The sequence below is a fragment of the Pongo pygmaeus genome, chromosome 7, assembly GCF_028885625.2.
Source record: "Pongo pygmaeus isolate AG05252 chromosome 7, NHGRI_mPonPyg2-v2.0_pri, whole genome shotgun sequence".
NCBI classification, from domain to species: Eukaryota; Metazoa; Chordata; class Mammalia; order Primates; family Hominidae; genus Pongo; species Pongo pygmaeus.
The window spans coordinates 63216554-63238501 of NC_072380.2; the positions used below are offsets into that span (position 1 = coordinate 63216554).

At 36.8% G+C, this 21948-nt stretch overlaps 1 protein-coding gene across 3 annotated transcripts in view; it reads right to left on the minus strand.

Moving 5' to 3' along the window:
• PXDNL (peroxidasin like) overlaps window positions 1-21948 on the minus strand; it is a 516310-nt gene that overhangs the window by 218766 nt on the left and 275596 nt on the right. For all 3 annotated transcript variants that reach the window (XM_054497848.2, XM_054497849.2, XM_054497850.2), the window contains exon 4: window positions 17318-17389. In XM_054497848.2, coding sequence (XP_054353823.2) covers window positions 17318-17389 — 72 coding nt within the window. The remainder of the gene's footprint in view (window positions 1-17317; window positions 17390-21948) is intronic.

Consider the following 21948-nt stretch of genomic DNA (forward strand, 5'->3'; position numbering starts at 1 on the left):
TTGTTTGTTTCTTAAATATTTGTTAGAATTTAACAGTGAAGATATTTGGGTGTAGAGTTTTGTTTTGTTTTGTTTTAATTGGAAAAGTTTTAACTTCAAATATGATTTCTTTAAAAGATTTAGTTATGCAGTTTATCCTCTCTTCTTGAGTTAACTTTATAAGTTGTATTTTTCACAAATATTTTCATTTCATTAAGTTGTCAAATTTACTAATATAAAACACTTCAGGATGCTCCCTCTTTATCCATTTAATATGCATATTATCTGTAATGAGATGCCTCCCTTCTTGATATTATGTGTCTTCTCCCTTTTTTATGGTATTTCAGCTTGAGGTCTATCAATATTATTACTCTTCTCAGCTATAATTTGTTCTATTGACTTCTCTCTATTGTTGTTCAGTTATCTACTACCTTTTTTTTTTAGACAGAGTCTCGCTCTGTCAACCAGGCTGGAGTGCAGTGGCACAATCTCAACCTCCGCCTCCCAGGTCTTCTGAGTACTGGGACTACAGGTGCACATCATCATGCCATCTAAATTTTGTATTTTTAGTAGAGACGGGATTTGTCCATGTTGGCCAGGCTGGTCTCGAACTCCTGGCCTCAAGTGATCCATACACCTCACCCTCCCAAAGTGCTGGAGTTACTGGTGTGAGCCACTGAGTCTGGACCAGTTATCTCTCTGGTTTCTCTCTCTATGGTTTAACTCTTACCTCTGTTGTTTCCTTTCTTTTGCTTACTTTGAATACAATTCTCCATTTTTTGTCCTGATTCTTAAGGTAGAAGATTGCATCACTGATTTGAAGTCTTTATTAATTCCAAATATCACCATTTAATTTTATAAATTTCTATCTAACTTCTACTTTCTCTTTAGGGATTAGATATATCCCCAAAATTTCTGAATATTGAGTTTTCATTCTTATTCTGTTTGAGATATTTAACTTTCCTTATAATGTCTTCTTTGACACATTGATTACTTAATAGGTCTAAATATTTGAGAATTTTTATGATATCTACTATTGTGTTCTAGTTTAATCCTGTTTTGATATGAAAATATATTTTATATGACTTCAATCCTTTAAAATTTATTGAGCTTTATTATGTAATCCACAATATAGTCTATCTCGGGGAATGATACTTATGTGGTTGAAAAAGTTGTGTATTCTTCTGGCTTTGGGTGTAGTGCTCTATTAATATCAGTTAGGTCAAGTTGGTTGATTTTGTTATTCAGGTCTTCTTTATACTTACTTTCTGTTTACTTGTTCTATCAGTTACTAAAAGAGGAGCATGGAATTTGTTTATTTCTTTTTTCAGTTGTATCACATTTTGGCACCTTGTATTTTGTAACTCCTGTATGATGTGCTTGCCTGGTCATTTTTGACTGGATGATGGAAACTGTGATTTTTAGTTTCTTGGGTTCAGATTTGGTTATTTTTTTTTTCAAGAGTATTGGACTTTCAGCTGGTTGCAGTGGCTTATGCCTATAATCCCAGCACTTTGGGGGGGCCAAGGCATGCTGATCACAAGGTCAATAGATTGAGACCAGCCTGACCAACATGGTGAAATCTCGTCTCTACTAAAAATGCAAAAATTAGCTGGGCGTGGTGGCACGTGCCTATAGTCCCAGCTACTCAGGAGGCTGAGGCAGGAGGATCACCTGAACCCGGGAGGCGGAGGTTGCAGTGAGCCAAGATCGCACCACTGCACTCCGGCCTGGTGACAGAGTGAGACTCCATCAAAAAAAAAAAGAAAGAATATTGGACTTTTGGACTTTCTTCTGCCACACAGTTACATTTCTTGGGATCGGTTTGATCCTTTCAGGTTTACTTTTGTGCTTTATAGAGCAAGCCCAGAATGATCTTCATAATAGGGCTCATATAAGCCTTTCTACTAAGGTGACACCTTTCTGAGGGCTCCATCCAATGCTATGCAGCAAGGTCTTTCCACACTAGCTGGTAGTAACACAAAGTATTCCCCACCCTGAGTGATTTCTGGGAAGTTTTTGGCCCAGGAATTTTTACTGGTTCTTTTCTAGCCACAAGTAGTTTCCTCTGACACGTGCAGATCAGTATCCAGCCAAAGATTTTAGGGGAAGCCTCCGCAGGTCTCTAGGGCTCTCTGTGTAGCTCCATGCTCACTGGTCTCCTACACCACTAATTTTCACACTAGGCTTCCTGAGCCCCAGTCTCTGTATCCTCAACTTGGCAAGACTGCTGGTCTCTGGTTGGGAACCCTTCTCTGTACTTCAGCATGGAAACCACCTCTGGAAAACACCAAAGAAAACTCACAGAGATCATCCCGTGTGTCCCTTGCCTCATGGACCACAGCCCCTCACAGTCTGCTCTCCAGTTCTCCAACACTGCCGTTTCATGTTTTCTGGTTTTCTACGAGTATTTTTAAGCAGAATATTAATCTGGTCTCTCCTAAGCCATCATGGTTAAAAGCAGAAACTTGTCTCTGTTTTACAATTAAATGAAAACTCTCCCAGATATTATGTATCAAAGGTGCTTTTTGTACTAGTAAGTTGCTAGTCATCATGATGGAAAAAATTACAGTAGATAAAGTCTTTTGTAAAGAACATTTACCACCACAGTAGTCTATGTTTTATTCTGAATTTCAGGCTTTAATTTATTTTGAGAAAGGGGGAAAAAAAAAGAGTATCCTCAACATTTAAAAACTGGTTTCGCACTCAAGGGCAGTCCGTGGTATTCTCCTATTAAATATTACCTAACAGAACACAACCTCCGACAAGGTTACCCTGAGACCATGATAAAATGAGCCAGAGCAATCCTACTTTATAATTTTGTCTCAGCATAGACAAAAGCAGGTTTATTGTATATTATGGACTGAATGTTTGTGTTCCATGTAATTCATATGTTGAAATCTTAACCCCAAATGTAATAGTATTTGGAGACAGGGCCTTTGAGAGGCAATAGAATTAGATTAGATCATGAGGGTAGGGCCCCTGTGATAGAATTAACGCCCTTATAAAAAAAAAAAGAGAGAGAGAGAGAGAAGTCGACCAGGTGCTGTGGCTCATTTCTGTAATCTCAGCACTTTTGGAGGCCGAAGCAGATGAATCACATGAGGCCAGCAGCTTGAGACCAGCCTGACCAATATGGTGAAACTCTGTCTCTACTAAAAAATACAAAAATTAGGCTGGGATGGTGGGAGGCGCCTATAATCCCAGCTACTCGGGAGGCTGAGGCAGGAGAAACGCTTGAACCCAGAAGGCAGAGGTTGCAGTAAGCCGAGATTGCACCATTGCACTTCAGCCCAGGTGACAAAGCGAGACTCCATCTCAAAAAAAAAAAAAGAAATAAAATGAGAAACTCCTTTAAAATAAACTAGACAGATCAAGAAAGGTCAAAAGAATTAAGTTAATGATATTTTATATCACTGGCTAAATTTAATTGTGTATTTAAAAATACGCCATTTAAAGTTAGCTCTGTCAGAAAGTAATTGCTGAAATAATAATAACAAAATAACAAAGAAAATAGGTATTATTATTTCAGAATCTGCTCTTACCAAGTGTTTCATACATTACCTCTAGATTTCAGAACCAGCCTGTCAAATCACTGTAATTATTCTCATTTTATAAACAATACCAAGAAACTCTAAGACTTAGAATTTTAAAGTGGAATTCTCAAGATCAAAGAGCTAAGTGCCAAACTTTCACTCAATTCAAACTCAGGTCTGTTTGATTTCCAAGACTATGCCTGGTGATACTACTCTGCCTCTTTCCATAAATTTAGTAGATGATAAGATAAAAAGTTTGTATTTAATACATGATGCAATATGTAGCAGTTTTACACAGGTGTAGAAGCCTGCTGTTGTTTAAAAAAGGTACTCTAGTAAAATATCCCACTTAGAAATAAGTAAACAGGTAAAGAAAAGAAGAGGTAATAAATATAAGGCTATATACTGAAGAGGAAATGTAAGTTAAAAAATAATGACTATGGGCAGATCACAAGGTCAGGAGATTGAGACAATCCTGGCTAACATGGTGAAACCCCTTCTCTACTAAAAATACAAAAAATTTGCCGGGTATGGTGGTGTGCACCTGTAATCCCAGCTACTTGGGAAGCTGAGGGAGAAGAATCACTTGAATCCAGGAGGTGGAGGTCGCAGTGAGTCGAGATCACGCCATTGCACTCCAGCCTGGTGACAGAGCGAGACTCCATATCAAAAAAAAGAAAAAAAGAAATAATGACTAGTCAAAGTGGATTATAACACTTCTAGTTCAATGGTCATATGAGGAACATGGCTAGAAGATATAATTTTTACAAAAGAGATATTTGGTGCCTACTAAGGAGGCAAGAAAAAAGAAAAATTTATTGGCAAGGATAATCAATAAAAATATGAAAATATGTCAGCTCTATCAGTGAAATAAAGGCAGAAATTGTAGATGAGGAATAACTGAAAGCAAGATGATTGATTAACATCAGCATTATTAAACAGTGCTTTCTAAGAACATACCGATTACTCTTGTTCTGAAAAGTGGAGTGATTAAAGAGTCCTCTGTGCCATTTGTAGAGCAGAAACATCCAGCTAACAGGATGTGTATATAAAAGGAGAAAATAATACCTAATCAAAAGGTCTTTACCTTTAGTAAAAGTTCATTATATCCTCTCAAGTCTGATCATTTTAAAGTATGATATGCTTTATGCAACTGAGCATGCTCATGCAACTGAGCATGAACTTTCCTGAACAAAATCTGGGGTGGAGGGTGAACATGAAGTGCAGATATGAGCACAGAAGCTCCAGCAGATGGTGCAGGCAGGTGGGGAGGGGTGAGGCCTGATAATAAATTATCATCCATTTTCTTTCATAAAAATCTGATGATTATAATTCTTACAAGATGATTACTCCTCCCTATGCTATCTTCTGCACTGACACAATCAATATAACATCAGGTTATTCTTCAGAACTATCTAGCCCTCACTGATGCTTAAAGTAACATTTTTGTTTATTCTATGCCATTGTTGTGTTTACCAAATTTCTCCTGATGTAGCCAACACATAGAAAATAACCTAATGCAACATAAAGAGGACATTTATACTTGAAGCAAATGTAGTTTGGCAAATTTTCAATCAGCAAACAATCAAGAATAAGGCTAACAAATCCTTCTTCAATATCCCTTCCTCACCCACCACAACCTACTTTTTAGGGTCAAAGGCTATGTCATGAAGCCAACAGAAAAATCAAAGAGTGTATTTTTATACGAATTGTGAATATTTATGTCTGTAGCAGGATTGGCATTTCTATACTGTGCTACTGTCAAGACCTCTGAAAAGATCTATTATTTATCTCTGCCTTCCTCAAAAATAAATTTAATTTAAAATGGATGATGTACAATAAGAAACATTAAAATAAAGGCAGTATAAAGAACAAATATCTCAGGCACCTTAAGATCTATCATTGTTTTGCCAAGATATACTGAAATAAAATTGAATTTCAGAGTTATGATTAAAATTATGATAAATTTTAAGGATTATAGATTACATGTTTGGAAACCAAAAATTCTCTTTGAATAGTGATTCACAACAGCATGGAATCAGTTTTAAAATAGAAAGCAAAAATGTCTGTTTTCTTGGCTTTAAATACTAAGATTACTCAATATTAGTAAGACCAGTAATTATTATCAGAATATAAAGCACTTACTGCTGAGAATTATGTGCATTTTAAATGGGAATTAGAACTTTTCATATGCTAATTTTTATAAGCCATCTGTAAATATATTTGATGAAAAACATCACAGTGATAAGGGCTTTCCATTTTGTCTTTATTTAAAAATGTATACTTGATTGGTTAATGTGATGATTCAGCAATATAGTAAAAATTACCTAAAGCATTACACAATTTAAAATTATTTTTTAAAAAGATAAAGGCACACATTTTATCACAGTGATAGTTTAGTAGTCATTGTCTTAGTTTGTTTTGTACTGCTCTTAAAAAAAAATCACAGACTGGGTAATTTATAATGAATAGAAACATATTGGCTCATGGCTCTGAAGGCTGGAAAGTCCAAGATCGAGAGGCCAATCATCCCTTCAATCCCATGTCATCCCATGGCAGAAGGGCATCCCATGGCCTTATGTCATCCCATAGCAGAAGGGCATCCCATGGCCTTATATCATCCCATGGCAGAAGGGCAAAGAGAGGGTGAGAGAGAGCCAAAAGGGAAAAAAGCACATCCTTTCATAAGGAACCCAATCCCAAGATGTGGAACTCACCCCCACAGTAATGGCATTAATCTATTCATGAGGGCACAGCCTTCTTGGTCTAATCACTTCTTAAAAGTCCAACCTCTTAATACTGCTACAAGGCAATTAAATTTCAATCTGATATTCAGAGGAAACAAACATTCAAACTTAGTCTGTCTTACATACAAAATATGTTATTTTCATCTCTATAGCCTCAAAATCTTAACTTATTCCAGCATCAACTGAAAAGTCTAAAGTCCAAAGTCTCATTTAAATCAGATATGGGTGGGTAGGGGGGATGATGGACAGAAGACAGGACTAACAAGCAGCTCCCATTTGGACAGACAGAACAGCATCTGAAGACTTACATTGTGAACTCTTGCTTCAATAACCACTATAGCAACACATGAGGAAAACCAAAAGAATTCACAGACCCTTTATAGCAGCCGCTTGCTGCTACAAGTGCTGTGAGACAGCCAGAAAACTGTGAGTTCCTAAATTGTTAGAAGGGGAAAATTCAGCCTCTGAACATGCATTCCCACTGGGCAACCTAAAAATCCAGATCACAAGAGAAGGATTTAACCTTACCTATAGCTGAAACGGATTTAAGGAGCTGAATCTATAGCCATACCACCCTGAAAGTGCCTGATCTTGTTTGATCTCAAAAGCTAAGCAAGATCTGACCTGATTAGTATTGGATGGGATTTAGGGAGCTGAGTGAAATGTAAAAGTAGATAAAGCAGCAGAAAGAGCCCTGTAGGCACTCCTGGTCACCAGCTTGAGTCCAGGGAAGCCATTCCTAGCCTTACCTCACAGAGGTCCTTGGGGAAGGGAAGGCAGCTAGCAGAATTGGGGAGGGGCCACAGGGTAAAGGAAGCTCTTAGTTGAATTTGGTAATAATTGCAACTGAGCATGAACTTTCCTGAACAAAATCTGGGGTGGAGGGTGAACATGAAGTGCAGAAATGAGCACAGAAGCTCCAGCGGATGGTGCAGGCAGGCAGGGCAGGGCGAGGCCTGAGAGCCCTACTTGCTTTCTCAGTCAGAAGGCTTGTAGCCTGGGGCAAGATCTCAGCCCTGCACAGAGGCTGCATGGATATAAACTCAGTGCAGATGGGTGGGGCACAGCAGGAGCGAGACTGGCCTTGCTGAATCCATGAGAACAGGGTAAGGCCTGTCACTGCTGGCTTCCCCCAATTCTCTGAAAACCTGAATGAAGCAGCAGAGGCATTCATAATCCCCCTTGGATCATAACTCCATTGGCCAAAGAACCACCCGCTCAATCCCCCACAGTGGCCGCAGCAAACCCCACCAAAGAAAAGTCTGAGCTCGGTACTGCCCAACCTGCCCCCACCTGATGGTTTTCTCTACCTGCCCTGATAGCCAAAGGCAAAAGACATAAACTTTTGGGAGCTCTATGGCCCCACCCATCACCTGAGAAACCTGAGTACCTATCCTGACCAATGTAGGGCAAACCCATATCCCCCTCCTATTGCCACAGCTGGTACTCTCTAGAAAGTACCACCTCCTGGCTGGAGGCCACCAACTCAAGCTATTATTTCAACTCATAACAGAACAACCCTGCTCCAAAGAAGGAGCAAACAACAGCAAATTTCACCAGCTGCAACACCCTGGCTAACCACAGATCCTGACTCTGACCATGTGTTAGCTTCACCACTAGCATAATCAGCATTCAAGAAAACCAGCACACTAAATAAAACTCCAACAACGGACTCCAACATAGTCCACTTCACTTCCCCACAACCTCCACCAGAGCAGAGACTGGTATCCATGGCTGGGAGACCTAAAGACAGATCACATCACAAGACTTTGCAGACATTCTCCAGCACCAGCCTACAGCCCAGTAGCCCTGCTGGGTGGCTAGACCCAGAGGGCAATAATGGTTACCAAAGTCTGGCTCTCAGAAAACCCTATCCCTAGGGGAAGGGGGAGAATGCCACATCAAGGGATCACCCCATGGGACAAGAGAATCTGAACAGCAGCCGAGTCCCAGATCTTTCCACTGAAACAGTCTACCCAAATGAGAAGGAACCGGAAAAGTAATTCTGAAAGTATGACAAAACAACATTCTACAACATCCCCAAAAGCTCACACTAGCTCTCTAGCAATGGATCCAAACAAAGAAGAAATCTCTGAATTGCCAGATAAAGAATTCAGAAAGTTGATTATTAAGCTACTCAGGGAAGCACCAGAGAAAGATGAAGAAGATTTTTTTTTAAATACAGAATATGAATGAAAAAGTCTGCAGAGAAATAGATAGCATAAAGAAAACACAATCACAACTTCTGGAAATGAAAGACACACATAGAAATACAAATATACTGGAAAGTTTTGAACAATAGAATCATACAAGTAGAAGAAACAACTTCAGAATTCAAAAAAAAAGGCTTTTGAATTAACCCAATCTGACAAAGACAAAGAAAAAAGAATTTTAAAAATGAACAAAGCCTCCCAGAAATTTGGGATTATGTTAAACAACCAAACATTAGAATAATTGGTGTTCCTGAAGAAGAGAAATCTAAAACTTTTGAAAACTTATTTGAGGGAATAATCAAGGAAATCTTCCCTGATCTTTCTAGAGGTCTAGACATCCAAATACAAGAAGCTCAAAGAATACTCAGGAAATTTAACACAAAAAGTTCATCACCTAGCCACATAGTTATCATGTTATCTAAATTCAAGATGAAGGGAAAAATCTTAAGAGTTGTGAGGCAAAAGTACCAAGTAGTCTATAAAGGAAAACTTATCAGATTAGCAGCAGATTTTTCAGCAGAAACCTTACAAGCCAGGATTGGGGTTCTATCTTTAGCCTCCTTAAACAAAATAATTGTTAGTCAAGAATTTTGTATCCAGCAAAACTAAGCTTCATAAATGAAGGAGAGATAAAGTATAATTCAGACAAACAAATGCTGAGAGAATTCACCTCTATCAACCCAGCACTACAAAAAAATGCTAACTCTTGAAACAAACCCTCAAAATACACCAAAATAGAACCTCTGTAAAGCACAAATCTCATAGGACCTATAAAACAATAACACAGTGGAAAAAAACAAGGTATTCAGGCAATAACTAGCACAATAAATAGGACAGTACTTCACATCTCATTACTAGCATTGAATGTAAATGGCCTAAAGGATCCACTTAAAAGATATGGAATGGCAGAATGCATAAAAATCCAACAGCCAAGTCTTGCTGTCTTCAAGAGGTCCACCTAACACATAAGGACTGACATAAACTTAAGGCAAAGGGGTGGGAAAAGGGATTTCATGCAAATGGAAACCAAAAGCAAGCAGGAATAGCTATTCTTACATCAGACAAAACACACTATAAAGCAATAACAGTTTAAAAAGACAAAAAGAGACATTATATAATACTAAAAGGTTTAGCCCAATAGAAAAATATCACAATTTTAAATACATATGCACATAACACTGGAGCTCCAAAATTTATAAAACAATTATTACTAGACCTAAGAAATGAGATAGATGGCAACACAATCATAATGGGGACTTCAGTACTCCACTGACAGCACTGGACCGGTCACCAAGATGGAAAGTCCACAAAGAAGCAATGGACTTAAACTATACCGTAGGAAAAATGGACTTAACAGATATTTACAGAGCATTCTACCCAATAACTGAAGAACATATATATTTTTTTCATCAGAACATGGAACATTCTCCAAAATAGAACATTATGACAGGACACAAAACAAGTCTCAAGAAATTTAAGAAAACTGAAATTATATCAAGTATTCTCTCAGATCACAGGTGAATAAAGTTGGAAATTCACTCTAAAAGGAACTCTCAAAAATATACAAATACATGGAAATTAAATAATCTGCCCCTGAATGATCTTTGGGTCAAAACTGAATCAAGATGGAAACTGAAAAATTGTTCAAACTGAATGATGATAGTGACACAACTTATCAAAACCTCTGGGATAGAGAAAAAGCAGTTCTAAGAGGAAAGTTCATAGCATTAAATGCATACATCAAAAAATCTAAAAGAGCACAAACAGACAATCTAGGTTCACATCTCAAGGAACTAGAGAAACAAAAACTAGCCAAACCCAAAGCCAGCAGAAGAAAAGAAATAATAATAATCAGAGCAGAACTACATGAAATGGAAACAAACAATACAATACAAAAGATACATAAAACAAAAAGCTGGTTCTTTGAAAAGATAAACAAAATCAATAGACCGTTAGTGAGATTAACCAAGAAAAGAAGGGAGAAGATCCAAATAAGCTCAATCAGAAATGAAATGGGAGATATTAAAACCAATACCACAGAAATACAAAATATCACTTGAGGCTACTATGAGCACATTCGTGTGCATAGACTAGAAAACCTAGAGAAGATGAATAAATTCCTGGAAATATACAAACCTCCTAGATTAAACCTGGAAGAAATAGAAACTCTGAACAGACCAATAACAAGTAGTGAGATTGAACCAGTAATAAAAAATTGCCAACAACAACAACAAAAAGTCCAGGACCAGATAGATTCACAGCTGAATTCTATCAGACATCCAAATAAGAATTGGTTCCAATCCTACTGAAACTATTCCAAAAGATAAAGAGGGAATCCTCCTTAAATCATTCTATGAAGCCACTATTACCATAATACCAAAACGAGGAGATGTTGTAACAAAAAAAGAAAACTACAGACCAATGTCCCTGATGAACATGATGCAAAAATCCTCAACAAAAACCTAGCTAACCAAATCCAACAGCATATCAAAAAGATAATACACAATGATCAAGTGGGTTTCATACCATGGATGTAGGGTTGGTTTAACATACACTAGTCAATAAATGTGATACACCACATAAACAGAATTAAAACAAAAAATTGTATTATTATCTCAGTAGATGCAAGAAAAGCATTTGACAAAATTCAGCATCCTTTATGATTAAAACCCTCAGCAAAATTTTCACAGAAGGGACATACCCTAAGGTAATAAAAACCGTCTATGACAAACCCACAGCCAACATTATACTGAGAGCACTACCCCTGAGAACTGGAACAAGACAAGGAGGCTCACTTTCACTACTTTTATTCAGCATAGTACTGGAAGTCCTAGCCAGAGCAATCAGACAAGAGAAAGAAAGAAAGGACATCCTAATCGGTAAAGAGGAAGTCAAACTGTCGTTGTTCGCCAATGATATGATTGTACCAGAAAACCCTAAAGACTCATCCAAAAAGCTCTTAGATCTGATAAACGAATTCAGTAAACTTTCAGAATACAAAATCAATGTACAGAAATCAGTAGCACTGCTATACACCAACAGTGACCAAGCTGAGAACCAAATCAAGAACTCAGCCCCTTTTACAACAGCTGAAAAACAACAAACAAACAAACAAAAAACAAACAAACAAATAAAAACCTTACAAATATACCTAACCAAACAGGTAAAAGATCTCTAAAACAAAAACTAAAAAATGCTGCTGAAAGAAATCATAAATGACACAAACAAATGCAAACACATCCTATGTTCACAGATGGGTAGAATCAGTATTATGAAAATGACCATACTGCCAAAAGCAATCTATAAATTCAATACAATTTCCATCAAAATATCACTATAATCCTTCACAGAACTATGAAAAACAATCCTAAAATTCATATGGAACCAAAAAAGAGCCCACAAAAGCAAGACTAAGCAAAAAGAACAAATATGGAGGCATCACATTATCTGACTATAAACTATACTACAAGGCTATAAATACCAAAACAGCATGGTACTACTGGTATAAAAACAGGCAAGTAGAACAATGGAATGAAATAGAGAACTCAGAAATAAAGCCAAATACTTACAGCCAACTGATCTTTGGCAAAGCAAATAAAAACATAAAGTGCGGAAAGGAGACCCTATTTAACAAATGGTGTTGGGATAATTGGAAAGCCGCATGTAGAAGAATCAAACTGGATCCTTTTCTCATCTAATACAAAAATCAACTCAAGAAGGGTCAAAGACATAAATCTAAGACCTGAAACCATAAAAATTCTAGAAGATAACATTGTAAAAACTCTTCTAGACATTGGCCTAGGCAAAGACTTCATGACCGAGAACCCAAAAGCAAATGCAACAAAAACAAAGATAAATAGATGGGACTTAATTAAACTAAAAAGCCTCTGCACAGCAAAAGAAGCAATCAGCAGAGTAAAAGACAGCCCATAGAGTGGGAGAAAATATTTGCAAACTATGCATCTGACAAAGGACTAACATCCAAATCTATAAGGGAACTAAAACAAATCAGTCAGAAAAACACAAGTAATCCCATCAAAAAGTGGGCTAAGGACATGAATAGACAATGCTGAAAAGAAGGTATACAAATGGCCAACAAATATATGAAAAAATGCTCAACATCACTCATTATCAGGAAAATGCAAATCAAAACCACAATGCAATACTACCTTACTCCTACAAGAATGGCCATAACGTAATTAAAAAACCAAAAAATATCAAATGTTGGCATGGATGTGGTTAAAAAGGAACACTTTTACAATGCTGGTAGGGCAACCACTAATACAACCACTATGGAAAACAGTATGGAGATTCTTAAAGAACTAAAAGTAGAACTACCATTTGATCCAGCAATCCCACTACTAGGTATCTACCCACAGAAAAAGAAGTTATTATATAAAACAGACACATGCACAACCATGTTTATAGCAGCACAATTTGCAATTGCAAAAATATGGAACCAGCTTGAATGCCCATCAACCAACAAGCGAAAACGAAAATGTGGTATATATATACCATGAAATACTACTCAGCCATAAAAATGAATGAAATAATGGCACTTGCAGCAACCTTGATGGAGATGGAGACCATTATTCTAAGTGCAGTAACTCAGAAATGGAAAGCCAAATATTGTAGGTTCTCATAAGTGTGAACTAAGCTATGAGGATGCAAAGGCATTAGAATTATATAAGGGATTCTAGGTACTCGGAGTAAGGATGGAAGCGGGGGTGAGGGATCAAAGACTACACATTGGGTGCAGTGTACACTGCTCAGGTGTTGGGTGCACAAAAATCTCAAAAATTACCACTAAAGAATTTATTCATGTAACCAAAAACCATGTGTTCCCCCCAAAACTATTGAAATAATAATAGTAACAATAATAAAAGACAAAAAATTAAATAAATCAGATATGGGTGAGACTCAAGGCATGATTCATCCTGAGGCAAATTTCCCCACAGCTGTGAGCCTGTGAAATCAAAACCAGTTACATGCTTCCAAAATGCAATGTGGGACATACATAGAACAGACATTCCAATTACAAAAGGGAAAAACAGGCAAGAAAAAAGGAACAATTGTTGCCAAGTAAGTCCACAATCCAACAGGGTGAACAACATTAAATCCTAAGGCTCTCGAATTATCTTCCTTGACTCTGTGTCCTGCCTCCTGGACAAGGTGGGGTAGGGGTTGGGCCCCCAAGGCCTCAAGCAGCCCAAGCCCTATGGCTCAGCACACCCAAAGCTCTCATGAGTTGAAGTCTTGTGCTGCAGCTCTCCCAGGCTGACATTGCACACTGGCAGCTCAATAGTTCTGGGATCTTAGTGGCAGTCCCACTCCCATTACTCCACTAGGCATTGCCCTCGTATGGACTGTCTGCAATGGCTCTGCTCCTGTGAAAAGGCACTGCCTGGGGCCCCAGGCTGTCCAAAACATCCTTTGAAATCTAGGTGGAGACCATTTTTGACCCCACAGCCCACTCATTCTGTGCATCTTGAGAATTAATACCAAACTGCGGACTCTGTAAGTAAGTGTATAAAATAGGCTTTTTAAAGATGTTCTTCGTCATTTAGTTTAATGCCTTGCTGTGAGAAGTTTATATATGCACATTGAAAACATGAAATGAATGTGTTACTTCAAAGATGCATTGTGAGCTCCTTTATTACAGTGAATTGAACCGCTTCCCAAACAATGAACTCTGTAAACAAATGTACAAATACACATTTAAAAGATGTTCCTTATCATTTAGTTTATTGCCTTATTGTGAGGGATTTTATATATAGATACACACTGAAAATATGAATCTGGGCATGTTACTTCAAAGATGCATTGTGAAGCACTTTATTAAAATGAATTGAACTGTTTAACACAGTGAACTTTTTAACCACATGTTTAAAACATGCTTTTTAAAGATGTCCCTTGCCCTTGTGTTCTAAGCCATAATGTGAGGAGTTTATACATCCACATTTAAAAGATGAATCGAAGTATGTTACTTCAAAGATGTATTGTGAGCTGACTTATTACAGTGAATTGGACTGTTTACCATTCTGTGAATTCTGTAAACAAGCATATAAAATGTTTTTTAAAGATGTTCTTTACCAATAAGTTTAAAGACTTATTGTGTGAGGTTTACAAATACGTACTAAAACATAAATCTGCTGTCAAGTCTTACCACTTGCATTCCTCAAATTAGGGGCACAATCCACACCTAAGCCCACTTGAGTGACAGCTGAGGTGACCAAGGAGCACTGTTTGGGAATTTGGGGGGCAGAGACTTACGGTGGTGTAGGGTAGTGAATGCTGATTTTTTTCAGGCATGCTGAGATGCTCTCTTGAGGCTGCCTCAAAAATCTCTGAAATGAATTGGGTGTCATTCTCCCATTGTCTTGATGAATGGCACCTGGCTTATTTTATCTACTCTAATCCCTTTATCAAAGGATCAATTGGCTGCACCCTTGCACTTTTTTTGTTCTTTACTTGGCCAGGCTGTGAATTTTCTAAATCTTTATGTTCCACTTCCCTTTTAATTATAAATGTCATCTTTAAATCATTCATCTCTTCCTACATTTTACTCTAGGCATTTAATAGAAGCTGTGCAGCTCCTTCAACGTTTTGCTTAAAAATTTATTCCACCAGATGTCCCAGTTCATGCTCTTAAATTCAGCCTTACATAAAGCCCTCTGGTATAGACACAATTCAGCCAAGTTATTTGCCACGTTAGAAAATAATGGCCTTTACTCCAGTTTCCATTACCTTGTTCCACATTTCTGTCCAAGACCCCATCAGAATTGCCTTACTGTCCATATTTATACCAGCTTTCTGATCATAGCTACTTAAGCAACCTCTAAGAAGTTTTAGACTTTCCCTACAGCTCTCCTTTTCTTTTGAGCCCTCGCCAGAACTGCCCTTAATGATCTGTTCATGGCAATACAAGCTTTTTCTATCCTGGTTCTCCAGATTCTTCCCATTTGTACCCATTATCCAGTTCCAAAGTCACTTCCAAATATTCAGGTGTTTGTCACAGTAACACCCTACTCTTTGGTACCAATTCTCTTTCTGAGTCATTTTATGCTGCTATAACAGAGTACCACAGATGGAGTAACTCATAATGAACAGAAATTCGTTGGCTCACAATTCTAGAGGCAGGGAATTCCAAGATTGAAGGGCCAGCATCCTTTAAGGGCCTTCCTGCAGTATAATCCCATGGCAAAAGGGCAAGAGAGGGCGAGAGAGCAAGAAGAAGCCAAGTTTGTCCTTTTATAAGGAACCCATTCCCATAATAAAGAGCTTGCTCCCACAATAAGAAACTCACTTCCACAACGACAACATTAATCTATTCATTACCTTTCATGGTCTGATCACCCCTTAAAGTTCCCACTTCTTAATGCTGCTACAATGGTAATTAAATTTCAGCATGAGTTTCAAACCATAGCAGTCATGTAAAAGGAAATTAATAAGAGACAAAAGTAGAACAAAGGCAATTTAAAAACTTTTTTGGATTGGTTGACTGTTTTTTAATACTATAACCTAACAGTTCGGCCTTCTATGAAAAAGAAATTTAGATTTCTTCTAACCATATTTATTACAGAAATAAAATCATGTTTTGAAATTAAGAAACCATATTGAATATGGAAACACATTTCAGGATCAAAAGCTCCTGATATACAGAAATCCTGCCAATACTTAAAAACCAGCCTGCATTCTACATATCCGAGTTTCAGAACTATCCCATAGGTTGTCATCAATGGGAAAAATCTTTTTAATTATCTAATTAGTATTTGTGTTTCAAACACTTGTAATTGAGAGAAATCTATGAATAAAACATCAAATTGCAGTTTAGTAGCAGTATTAGTATACGATATGACTTTTTGATATTGAAGAATTCATATTTCACACTGAAATTATGATGGTGAATCTGAGGTTTTCATGAAGTATCAAATGCTAAAAAGTACACTAAGATAGCAGTCAGTTTGAGTTGTAATAATAATGCTACAGGGCTAGGCATGAAGGCTCATGACTATAATCTCAGCACTTTGGGAATCCGAGGCGGGCAGATCTCTTGAGGCCAAAAGTTCAAGACCAGCTTGGCCAATGTGGTGAAACCCTGTCTCTACTAAAAACATAGAAATTAGGCGGGCATGGTGGGGCATACCTGTAATCCCAGCTACTTGGGAGGCTGAGGCACAAGAATCACTTGAACCCAGGAGGCGGATGAGCTGTGATGGGACAACTGCACTCCAGTCTGGGCAACAGAGAGAGACTCTGCCTCAAAAATAATAATAATGATAATAATAATAATAATAATACAGACTCTTAATTTGGGGCAAATCATTTAACTAACATTGAAGTTAATTTTATTATCTGTAAAATGAGAGGTATAATCCCATGTTTCAGAAGTTCTAATGTCAGTTAAAAGCTTGAACTTGTTTCATAAATTATAGTCACAGCTATAAATTACCTTCTATAAAATGCCAATTTTAAGTCAAGTAATAAACATTTTTGCTTAATAAACATTATTGCTCTTTGCATGCAGTACCTTAACATGCACCACAGAAATATGTGCATTTCAGGATTTGGAAACAAAGGTTCACGGAGGGTAAGTTGCCCAATGTCACACAGGTAATAAATGCAGTGCTGGAATTCCAGCTGAGTTCTGTCTGTCTTTCTATCCTTATGCCAACTCAATCATACATTCTGATTTTTATCCAACTGATGACAGATATTCAATCATTCAAGCCACACGGAAAAGCTTAAAATAGTTGTTCAACTATCACATAATGGCATTTAAAAAGCTGTCTATTTGAACTGTCACCATGAGTGATTTAATAAAAAAGTTTCTATTACTTACAGATGTTCCAAAGATATGAGTCCTTTAAATGTTTGCTTATCTAGTGCATGGATTTCGTTCTTATACAGGTACCTGGAAAATATATAGAATCTCATTAAATTATAAATTAGCAGAGATACCACATGTCTTAGATACAAACTTTTTAAACTATAAGCTGTGGACCTTAGGAGCTTTGTGGGATGTCCATGGATTCTCTAACAATATATAGAAACTGTTATTTCACTTAAATGTGTACAATCGGTAAGAGTTCTAAGCCTCTCATCAAATTCTCAAATGGATCCTTGGTTCAAAATATTAAGAAACATAGAGTATTTGCGGAGAAATTCTGACTAATGGAGTCATATATACTGAGTAACAACTTCTCTAAGAAAAATATAAGTTTGACTATAAACAATTTTTTAAAATTTATTTTATGACACTGAATATATTCAACTGGTAGTTATAAAGCTGGCAAATACCATCGTGGGATTCATCTTAAGAGGATAAAAGCATCTTAGAGATGCATAAGATGAATTTTGGTCCTCCTGTGGCTGCTGTTGAAAATCTTCAGGAAAGAATACTATAAATGGATTTATAAATACGATGATACAACTAATCTTTACCAAGGGTTTAAAGAAAACAATTTATGTGACATATGAGCACTTTCTCCTTTTTCTTCAACCATAGGTTAGTAAGGTGATTTCTTCTCCACACTCTTTGTTAATGTCATGAAAATGAAGCCCTGGATCTTTTCTACTTGTGCCTCTCAGGGTTTGAGACAATCAGAATTCCTGAAACCTTCCATCAAGTGTCTTGCATATCAAGTATCAAATGTGCTCTTGCATATTGTCAGTGCATCAGAATCAGCTGGTGGTTTGTTAAACACACCAATTCTAAAGCTCACCCACAAACCTAATCAATCGGACTCTCTCAGGATATTTTCTAGATAATTCAATTGCTGCTCATCTGCAGTCCTGCCTTAAAGGCCATCAAAATCACAATTCTGCCTAAAAATAAAGAAGGGACTGATTTTCTATAATTTGCTTAGTTAAGCTTTGAAAGTTCCAAACCAGTTTCTTTTCCCCCAGTTTAGTTTAGGACTCCAGTTTCTAAAAGTAGCAGTGACTAGTGTGGATTTACATCTAACTAGATATTGTTTTTCCTCAGCATTAATTGATACTTCAGAAGATTTTGCTTTTACTCCAAATCTCAAAAATATAGCTACGTGTTAGAATTCAAGAAATACAATATTCTAGAACCATGTTTCTTCAAACAGTTTATAAGAAGCATTGAGAAGTGGTCTCAAAACTCACTAGTAGTTCTCAAGTGTGGATGTATGCAAATCATAGTGTAGGTACGTGAGTCAGTAGTATTTGTAAGGCCTCATTTTGAGTTCTAGCCAAGCCTTATAGTGATGTCTGGGTCCCTGCCTCCACAAATTCTGATTTAATGATGGGTCCAGGGTACAGACTAGATATTGAGATTCTTCATAGCTCCACAGGAGATAATAATATGCAGCAAGGTTGAAAGCTACTGTTACTAGGTACAGAACAGGTGAAAGTATTCTGTAAATGTACCCCACTGGATTCAGAAATACCTCCTGGTAAAGGCCCTTAGACTATTAGAATGTTGAGAGCCACATGACTTCAAGGGTGTCATGTCTTGAGGCATAAAGAAGTTCACTTCTACTGAGAAGCATACAAACACTATACTTGGTTTTTACTATTATCGTCAATTTCAAATAATGAGGGATTGTTTCATAAAGATAAAATGAAATCATAAAATATTCATGAAGGAGTTTCAAAACTTAAAACTAAAGGTTTCCCATAATGTTTTATCTCAGATACACAGATTCACTTTAGATTGTTATATTGTAGAAAATGGTTCAGGAAAAATAAGCACAAAGTAGGGGGAAAAGAATAGAACTTCTGCAATCAGATCTGCACAAATTGATTAAATCAGTAAAGTATGAATTCCAGGTATGTTACTACCTATATTCAAGTTATAGGACCAACAGGTTTGTACACTCGCTGAAGAGTAACAGACCAATACTCTGAGATAGCAGAGTTTGCAGCAGAGAAAGAGTTTAATTATCAATGGGCAGCCAAATAAAGAGACAGAAAGGACCCTCAAATTCTTCACCCCGATGAGTTCTGGGCTGGGGTTTTTAATGGATTAGTGGAGGGAAAGAGGTTAGAAAATTGGGGTTGTTGATTGGCTGGAATAAGGGGGATATTATTTGGATATGGAAACAGCATTGTTTGGTGAGTCAGCTCCTCATCAGGTCCTTCAGACCTTATTGGTGTGCATAACCTAAAAGGATATCTCAAATGGAAAACTTAACATTTTATAATTCTCAAGTTGTTATCTACAGAGCAGTTAAGGAGAACTATAATCTTCATGGGTCTATGTGATTTTACGACAATAGGCACCAAACAGCTATGAGGAAGGGGTCAGAGAGCAGCTGATCTCATGATGAATGCTGATGTGCTGAAAGTTTCGCTTATTTTTGTTTCTTCTCACCCCCCCCCCACCTTCTTTTCTGATTAATTTTATAAAGTTTATAGGGACAGTTTCATTAACAGCAGTCACACAGCTTCCAGTTTCCCATAGGATAATGGTATTCAGCTAAATTCAAATCTCTCCACACACCTCTGAAAACCACACAGTTCAACAAAGAAGAAAAACACATCACCCAGAGCACAAGCTACCATAAAATCAGAGAAAGAGAGCATTAGCAACTTCAATTTACATTTAAGTGGTGAAAACACTAAAGCATCTCTAGAGTCCACCCTCAGCAGAGTCAAGTGGGAATCCCCACTTTTTACAGATGAAGGGACTGTGGAAGAAGGGGTAGAACAACAAAGGGTGAGAGTACCACCCTGATGAGAATTTAAGATTGAGAAAATTAGAACCCTGGTTCCTAAGGAATTGAAAGAAAGGGCTTGTAAAATGAGTGGGAGAAAGCACCTTGCTAGCATGGGGTAACTTGTGGAGAATTGGTATTAACAGGAAAGAAGAAAGCAAGAAGTCAAAGGTAAAATAAATTAGGACCAGGATTTTAAAAATCAAGATTATTGTGTACCAAGATAATCACTGTAAGGAAAATTACCTGTAAATACTAAAGGAAAATTAAGAAAAACAAATCTGATACTAAATTTGATAGAAATAGAAAACCTAGAAATAGTAATTTTGATCAAAATCTAAATAAAAAATCAAAAAGATATTTCTCAACTATTTCATTTACAATAGCTTATAAATAATAAGCTACCTAGGAACAAACTTAACCAAGGGGGTTAAAGACTTCTACATTGAAAGATACAAAACATTACTGTAAGAAATTAAAGAGAATGTGAATGAATTGAAAGATTTCCCATACTCATGGCCTTAAAGATTTAATATTGTTAAAATGTCAATACTACTCAGAATGATCTAAAAATTTAAAACAATCCCTATCAGAATTTCAATGGCATTTTTTTTTTTTTGCAGAAATAGGGAATCTCATCCTAAAATCTATGTGACATTTCAAGAGGCCCTGAACAGTTAAAACAATCTTGAGAAAGAATAACATAGTTGAAGATTTTACACTTTCTGATTTCAAAACTTGTAACAAATGTATAGTAATCAAAACAGCATGGTACTGGCATAGAAACAGATATACAGACCAATAGGAAGTCCAAAAATAAACCCTCACATATATGGTCAAATGATTATTTACAAGAGTACCAAGAATACACAATGAGGAAAGGAAAATCTGTTCAATAAATAGTGTTGGGAAAACTAGCTCTCCACATGGAAAAGAATAAAACTGGAACTTTGTCTCATACTATATACAAAAATTAACTCAAAATGAAGCAAAGACCTAAAATTGTTAGAAGGAAACATACAGAGAAAGTTCCATGACCTTGGGTTTGGCAAATATTTCTTAAATGTGACACCAAAAGCAAAGGCAACAAAAGTAAAAATAGGTAAACTGGACTACACCATTTAAAAGTTTTAAATTTTACAAGATTTAAAAGTTCGGTATGTCAAAGAATACAGTCAGCAGGGTGGAAAGGCAACTTGCAGAATGGACAAAAATATTTGCAAATCATATATCTGATAAGGAGTTAATATCCAGAATATATAAAGACCTTCTACAACTCAGCAACAACAACCAAAAAAAAACCATTTAAAAATGGGTAAAGGACTTTAATAGACAGTTCGTCAAAGAAAATGTACAAGTGACCAACAAGAATTCACTAATCATTAGTGAAATGCAAATCAAAACCACAATGAGCTATCACCTCACATGTTAGGATGGCTACTTTCAAAAAGACAAAATAAGCATTTGTGAGGATGTGGAGAAATAAGAATCCTGTACACTGTTGGTGGGAATGTAAATTGGTACAGCCACTATGAAAAACTGTATGGAGAGTCCTCAAAAATTAAAAATTCAATTACCATCTAGCAATTCCTAGGCAAATATACTTCTGGGCAAATATCTGAAAGAATTGAAAGTAGAGATATCTGCACACACATGTCACACCAGCACTACTCACATAGCCAAGAGGTAGATTCAACCCAAGTGTCCATTGGCGAGTGAATAGAAAAACAAAATGTGGTATATATATACAATGGTATATTATTCAGCCTTAGCATTTCAGGAAGCC